The sequence below is a fragment of the Medicago truncatula genome, chromosome 3, assembly GCF_003473485.1.
Source record: "Medicago truncatula cultivar Jemalong A17 chromosome 3, MtrunA17r5.0-ANR, whole genome shotgun sequence".
NCBI lineage: Eukaryota > Viridiplantae > Streptophyta > Magnoliopsida > Fabales > Fabaceae > Medicago > Medicago truncatula.
In genome coordinates, this window is record NC_053044.1 from 40374317 (window position 1) to 40382447 (window position 8131).

An 8131-nucleotide genomic window follows, 5' to 3' on the forward strand; every position below is an offset into this window, starting at 1 on the left:
AAAGTAGGATCTTCCATTATACACGTTCACACTTTTGACTAAAAATACAAAATATTTAAAATGCAAAAAATACTAAAAATCCAACCATAAATACCCAACACGACACACATGTTTCCTTCCCTCTAACTGATCTTCTTCTCTTTTCTTTTCATTTCTTTCATTGTACGGTCACTTGACATGATCAAAACCATGTCTGATCCCCCATCAAATGAGTTTTTTCAATTCTATCATCAAAATTTCCCAAATCAAACCCCTCCTTACACTTCCATTGCTACTAACACCACCCCTGCTTCCACTTTACCCCCTGAATCTACCATGATGAATCCAAGCTCCCCAACCTCAGCCAGCAACTTGGGTCCATCTGAAGGCCGTGTGTCAAAGCCCATACGGAGAAGATCACGAGCTTCGCGTCGAACGCCGACGACTTTACTTAACACGGACACTACCAATTTCCGTGCCATGGTACAACAATTCACCGGAGGTCCTATTGCACCTTTTGCAGCAGCAGCCACATCATCATCACCACCTAATTTCTCAACCCTAGCAGGCCTAGGGCTTGGCCCACGGGCTTCCCATCCTATGAATCAAGCTATCATGTCTCATCCTTTCTACCAACAACAGCTTCAACAACAGCAACAACAACAACAATATCAACAACACTACAATATGTATAGTGGCAACGTTAATACACAAGTAGGAGGAGATCATGATAACATGTTTTTTCAGAGAATAATGAGCAATCCAAGACCTACAAACAATGATAATAATATTAATAATGTTGTTAGTGATCATATTCATGGAGGAGAAGGTGGTTTCTTTCCAAGAACTTCTTCTTCTTGAGATTCATCGATTATTATCTCTTGGTAGGAACAAGGATAGTGGTTTATTTTTCTTTCTTTTCTTTGGTCGCATGGGGTGGCGGAGGCATGAAAGTGACACGTAAATTAAAGCAGACGAATTAGGTTGCTAACTTGGCCTAAAATTGTTGACCAACCACTCTACTATAATATTTTATTTATTTACACTATACCACTTTTTTATTTTATTTTTTTATTTGTAGTCTTGTTCGAATTATTAATTATTACTACTGTTTCTTTTTTAACTTTTGTAATAACTTTAGGGTTTTTTTTTTGTGTGCACTAGGCTATGTTTCTAGATCACTTTGCTTGGCGTTGCAAACACGTTTGTTTATTTATTATTACTCTTTCTATCCTATAATTACTTTGACATTTGCAAAAAGTGTTTGTCCGAAATAGCAAGTGTATGAAGAATCATATTTAGTTTCGAATGTAGCTTTAATTGCTTTATTCAAAGAGTATTTTTTTTTACAAGTAGTAATGTTATATTCTTCAATCTCAAAGTAATGTAATTCAATTTACACATATTTTTTTTAAAGAATATATATATATATATATATATATATATATATATATATATATATATATTGGGTTTGCTAACTTAGTCAACAAAAAACATGAAAGTCCAAGTTAGTAAAAGTGCACATTTTCATTTAGACAAAAAGAAACCAATATCCACTAGTGTAAACCAATTTAAAGTAAATGATAGTTTAGTAAATATCCCTCAAACTATTTGTTATAAAATAAAAGTGGGTCTAAGTTAGCAAATTGGTGCAAGTTAACGAATATGTTTTAATACATCAATTTAATCTTTAAACAATTTTTATTACACCATACTGCGGACAGCCTCTCTAACAAGTCGGCCCTAATTTTCTCTCTCTAGGTTTTCTCTTACAATTTCTTCATTGATGGATGGTTTTGGGTCAATTCTTGACCTGAAATCACCCTTCTTCATCTTTTTCTCTTTATTTCAATATAAATAAGTGATTTTCACATAGATTTAGGTTTTTTTCTTTGTAATTTCATCATCTAAGTGTGGTGATTTGTTGTTCGTCGTCTTGTGCGGCGTTGTTTGATTTCCCGTCTTCGTGTAGTGTTCATTTGATTCATATTGAAAGATCAATTGTTCAATCAAAGATTTGGGCGTCAACGTTGCAGTTCCGGAGGCAATAGATATTCCAGTCACTTTAATTTCATCATATATTTTTGTAGGCATTATGCCGTTATATGCTATTAACTTGGATGATGTGAGTTTGTTCGCAGATTCATCCTTTACGTTTTTAGCGGTGTTGAATGATGTAATCTCTCGATTTGAATGAATGAATATCATTTTATTTTTGTCAAAAAAAAATATATGTTTTAATGAAAATTACTAAAGTAACCCTCAAGCTATTAGTTTTAAATAATAAAGATGAAATATATATATATATGTTAACGAGATTATTGTATTTCAATTTAGATATACATATTTCGGTCACTATTATAAACAAATATCTATTTTTTAGATCCATTTAGAACATATTTACTTTTGCGTTTGTCAATCCACGTTTTAAGGAAAACCACGACAATTTACCACGTTGGCACAAAAGTTTAAAATGGTAGCATAATAAATTCACAGCTTTGAAAATCACGCCAGCCGTGCGTTTATGTTGTAAACTCTATACCAAAGAGACACTTAATAAAAGATGTATGTTGTATACACACACACACATATATATATATATACCACATACGTCATTATTTATTGAATGAACCTTCAAAAATGAATTTTCACTTATAATAATGACCAGAGGGTGTATGTTAACGAGATTTCGTCAAAAATAAATAAATGTTAACAAGAATAAATCAATAACTAATAAGATAATTTCCCCTAAAAAAAAACTAATAAGATAATTTTATAGAAGAAATCTTTTATTTAATTATCTTCTTCAATCCTTTATTTTTATGTTATGAGTTATTTTACAAAAGAGAAATGATATTTATACAACCATTTTATAACAACTTTTTCTCATACTCACATTATATTTATATTTTCTCTCTCTCTCTCTATTACTTTGTTTTTCGTGCAAATACATATATTTCTTTGTAAAAATATGGTTGTCCATTAGGTTGCTAAACAAATAGATGTTCAAATAATACAATTACTTACAAAATTATCTTTCAATAATGGTGTCAAAAAGATAAATTAATGAATTAAAAATAGAAAGAGTGATAAATAATTAGAAATAGTTAAGGGTATAATTGAAAAAATAATATTTAATGTTTTGGTATTGTAAAGAAATAATATTTTGCGACAATTTTTTCAAAACGACTTATGATTTGAGATGGAGTGACTAAGATAGAAGAAGCGATATTCATGTTGTGAAGATTTTTTTCTTACAAATCTTATCGTCAAGCACTTGATTTGTGGACTTGTTTCATTTGTTATTACTAGGAGTTATAATGATATAGATTATTATTATTTTTTTAAAAAGGTTTACATTATTTATTATTATTATAAGGGTATGTGCTGACTTTTCCTATTCCACGAGCAATGACCACTCTATTTTTGTTATGATCGATAATAATACAATTGGGACCCTTTTTTCATAAAAAAGAGATTAGCACATCAATGAAAAGTCATATATTAGTAGTACTATATAGATAGATTAAATAAAGTTACTTTAGCAGTTGGATATGTGGAATTTGCAAGCTATCCTTACCAAATTCCATTGACGTAGGTGACTGTGAGTCTCATAGCTAGCAGTACTAATTAAACTTTCACTAAATCTTTTAATTAAGTTGACTGGATTTTCTTGTTGGTGAGTTCTACACTCATTATATACTTTAAAATTGTTTGAGATCATTTATGCTTTCGAACTCTGTGGTCTTTACATTCAGTCTTTTTTTTAACAAATTAAAATGAAATAATATAGTGAACGGATAACTTTCCCCAACACAAAGAGTGCACCGTTAATCAAAAATATGTTAGAACTTTACAAAATCATAAAAAAGCAACAAAACAACACGAATAAGGCTACCCGTACAACATAGGGTTAACTTGCCAATGGTTAATATCGAAAGGAATATCTGAATTTTTTGCTTTCATCCACAAAAAAGAAACAAGTTTAATTCTATCAAGCAATTTAGGTAACGTTTTGATTTTTTGTCTGAAACAACGTGAGTTGCATTATTTCCAAATAACCTAAACTGAAGTTAACCAAACAATATGCATGATGTTCCTCAATCTTCTTGTTAAGCCACACAACGAACTAAAATGGAGAGTAAAATCAAATAATTGAAAGGGAGTCACGGAAGAAACGCCCATCCATTGCAATATAAGAATTCAAATGTTTTCAAAATGATTACACCTCAAAAAACAAATTATTCACTAATTCCTCTTGATTGCAACTTGAGATACATACATTCAAATGTGGTTGAAGAATTTCGCGTGTTACTAGTTTGTAATTTGTAGTAATATGGTTCCTAAAAAACCACCACGCAAAAATAAACACCTTTAAATGAAATGTTTTATTCCAAGAATCGTCATGATTGGTTGCCGTCAACAAGTGATAGACCCCTCAAACATTATAGATTTTGTTGATATATATCTTCTACCTCCAAAGTCATCAACACCAAGTGCAACAATCCCCACATCTCCTCCTCCCATGCAAATAAATGATGCCACCACTTGCAGCCATCACGCCACGCCCTAACCTCCACCATTTTATAGAATATGAGATTCAGATATTTATTTTCTTGTCTTTAATTTACAGTAAATTTATCTACCGTCATTTTGATTATATGCAGTTTATGCTTTGTTGGCATTTCAAAGTTTGCTTTTGTTTAGTGTCCGGTTTCTATCATCTATGCATGTTTATTCTCTCATTGTCAAAATGGTGACAGTCTATATTTGCTTCCTTTTTCTTTTTACTTTCATTTTCCTTTTAAACTTTCATATAGATATTAAACCATACACACCAAGATTATGAGACTTATATTGAAAAAATGTTTAACAACGTACATTTGTTTTTTTAATGAATTATATATATGTGTTATTGTCTTGATGTGGAAAAAAATTCGATGATCATCATTTTGAAAGTGACTCCTAGAATTCATATTCGTGAATCATGTGGGATATATAGATTGCTAGTGCGAAACCACCGAAAGCAGCCTACAAGGATTAGTATTTGGCAACGAATGGGTATTATTTGCCGTATTGGTATTGTATTTGATTTGTATCGGGGACTTTGCTAAGAAGTCGTTTTCATTTGTACCCTTTTGTAATTGTAATTTTGTACAGCTCTCACACAGCACTATTCATTTTATTGATTTTGTAAAACTGATTAAAAAAATTGAAAAAAACTCGAAACTAAATATTATTTGATATGTTTGAATTTTCTTTTTGTAAAAGAAATATGTTATATATTATAAAGCGAGTTTTAACCTCACGAGTGCATCGTGACCTTTATTCTACTCAACTACTTTTTATTGACTGCCACCTTTTACTAAGACTTTCTGTAAATTCTATTCAGATGCAATTTTTAATTGGTTAGTTTTTAGTTTACGATACTTTCGTTATAATTTTCTTCGCTGTTTTTGGCAATGATGTTTGTAAAAACTTAGGATTAAAACGAATTTTGAATATGTTATTCTAAAACAAACCAAATTGAACCACTTACATATATACTTTAACACATAGTTTCTTTTTCATTAGTATGATATATAATATTAATCTATTATTCTTTAGGTTTTAACGACTTAATATTACCTATTAGTATAATTATTATTTTTACGATTTCATACACTTCAAAGATAATTGATCATTGTTATTTTATAATATTAATTTTTAATAAATCATATGTTGTATTTTGCATTAAACATATTATTTTACTTTATTTTATAATATTATTATTAATAATAAAATTTATAATTTGAAATTTGAATATTAAAAAACGATCCAAATTAAATCGTTTAAATAAGAAAGATCGATTTTTTAAAATTAGTCATTCAAAATTGAACCGCATGTAACTTTATCTTTTAATGAGAAAAAAATTATCTCAAAATGAACTATATTACGAACACCTCTAATCTACTGTCACAAGTATTGATTGATGTGAAAGAGAAAGGTGGAGGGGGAAAACTTGATAATGTGTTAATATTATTTTTAAAATTTTCATAAATTATGCATCCACTCAGAATGTAAGTGTTCAATCCAAGAATATTTTGATAAGATGGTAAGAGATCTTTCTAACTTATTAGAGATTTTGGGTACATATTCAACCGTAAAAATACAAGATGTTAAATTTCTCGAGAGAAAAGATTTATCATCTATTATGATCTTACTCAACTTGATGAATTAATCTCTAATGTTGCTATATATATATTATTTCCTAGTAATTTACTAAAGTATCAACGTGAATATCTAAATAACTTTTATCTTTGAAGCGTTATTTTCAGTAAAAAAAAAAAAAGAAAAACTAAGAAAGTTTTTTTTGACAAAAATAAAACGATATTCATTCATTCAAATCGATAGAGTACATCAGATATAAACATCGCAAAAAACGTAAAGGGTGAATCTGCTTGAATTTGTAATTGATTGATGTACATCTTTCAATAGGAACTGAACAGACACCGCGAACAAGACGCGAAATCAAACGCCGCACAAGACGACGAACAACAAAACGCCGCACTTAGAGGCGAAATCACAAAAAAACACAGAAGGAAAAACTTGATAGATGTGAAAACCACTTATTTAGATTGAAAGAAAAGGGGAAAAAAGATGTAGAGGAGTGATTCTAGGTAAAAAAAAAAAAAAAAAAAAAAGACCCAAAACGACCTCTCCTCGATGAACGGAAAAGAAAAAAAGTTTATAGAGAAGTTGGAGTTTCTCTCACTAGAAAACTAGGGCCGGCTATATTCTTTTAAAGCTAAGAAAGTTAGGTAGAGTCGATAATGTAGCTAATAGCTATAGTTCAATATAGATAGATTGCTAGAGATTCTTAAAAACTACGGCACTCAAATCATGTCAACAAAAGTTACAAAAGTTGTCATTGTTAAGTGAATAATAATGAAGCTACTCGTCTTTTAGTGGAAATATGCTCTCAGCAGGAATCTATCACCTATTGTTTTTGGTGAATACTAGGTGCTTGTTTTGTACTTGTACGTAAGAGTGGAAATATATCAAACATGCCTGTTTTATTTCCCAAAATTAAGACCTCAGCTAAGTGTTAGAAGGTTATTCCCTCTAATTTAATTAATATAAACCTTTTTAAGGTTTAACTTGTGTGCAAAAGTCGATCGAGTCATAACTTTCGATCAATTTTTTTTACAGCAAATGGGTAATTTTGAGGTGTCTATGAAGCAACTAACTTAATTTGTAGGCCAACATGCATACAATTAAAAAAAAAAAATTATAAAAATCCATTGTGCAAAATAATATGTGGGTAATCAGCCATATAACTATTCAACCTCAAATCACAAATGTCAACAAAATGTCAAAATTGAAGTAAATATTTACATGTGCTGATGAAAGCATCATTATGAATTTTCCTACAACCTTTGAATCAAATTAAACAGGATTTTCCTGCCTCCGCATCTCCCAACTACTGCTATCTTTTAGCTTATTTGGAATATTGATTATGATATCCACTAGGACAATCATATTTCTACATGGAAAACCAAGGTAAATGATTTCGATTCAAAATCACAGATAGACCACACCACTCAAATAGCTACACCTTATAACAGCATTTCTAGAAGAAAGGAAAAACATAAACCTGAACTGGTCAACACAAGGATAACAACCTCTTCACTCCAATCTTATTAAATTCAAACCCGAAATTGATATATTACTTTGTACAAGGTTTAGATAAATCCTTTTACCCAAACTTCCCCATGATGACACATATAGTCCAGATTTCAAAGTTGCAAAGTTGGAATGTTAGATATCCACTATGTTTCAGTTGCTCAATTAAGCATAAAGTAAGACATTTCTAAACACAATTAAATCCATTAGTCCGGAAATGAAGAACTTAATTTCGTGAAGCTCATCAGTGTTGTCCAGAGTATTGGACATTCCATTGGTGAGAAAAGAAGCTCAGCTATGCAACAGGTAAGTTATGATCCCCAAAAACCCGCAGAAACATGCAATAAATACAAGACAATCAAGGAAATGCAATAAAATTTCAAGTTTTAATATTCACTTCAAGAAGTATCTAAATTATGATCCCCAAAAACACGAGTTTAGCCCAAAATGACCGGATGCAGTATCATCAAAATGTGTAGAAATTAAA

The 8131-nt window shown here is 30.3% G+C and overlaps 1 protein-coding gene across 1 annotated transcript; it reads left to right on the plus strand.

Annotated features, from left to right (window-relative positions):
- On the plus strand, window positions 1-1253 carry LOC25489645 (VQ motif-containing protein 22). The gene has a single exon (XM_013605705.3). It carries the CDS (start codon window positions 178-180, stop codon window positions 838-840), a length of 663 nt encoding a protein of 220 aa, XP_013461159.2. The 5' UTR covers window positions 1-177; the 3' UTR covers window positions 841-1253.
- Window positions 1254-8131: the final 6878 nt, after the last annotated feature.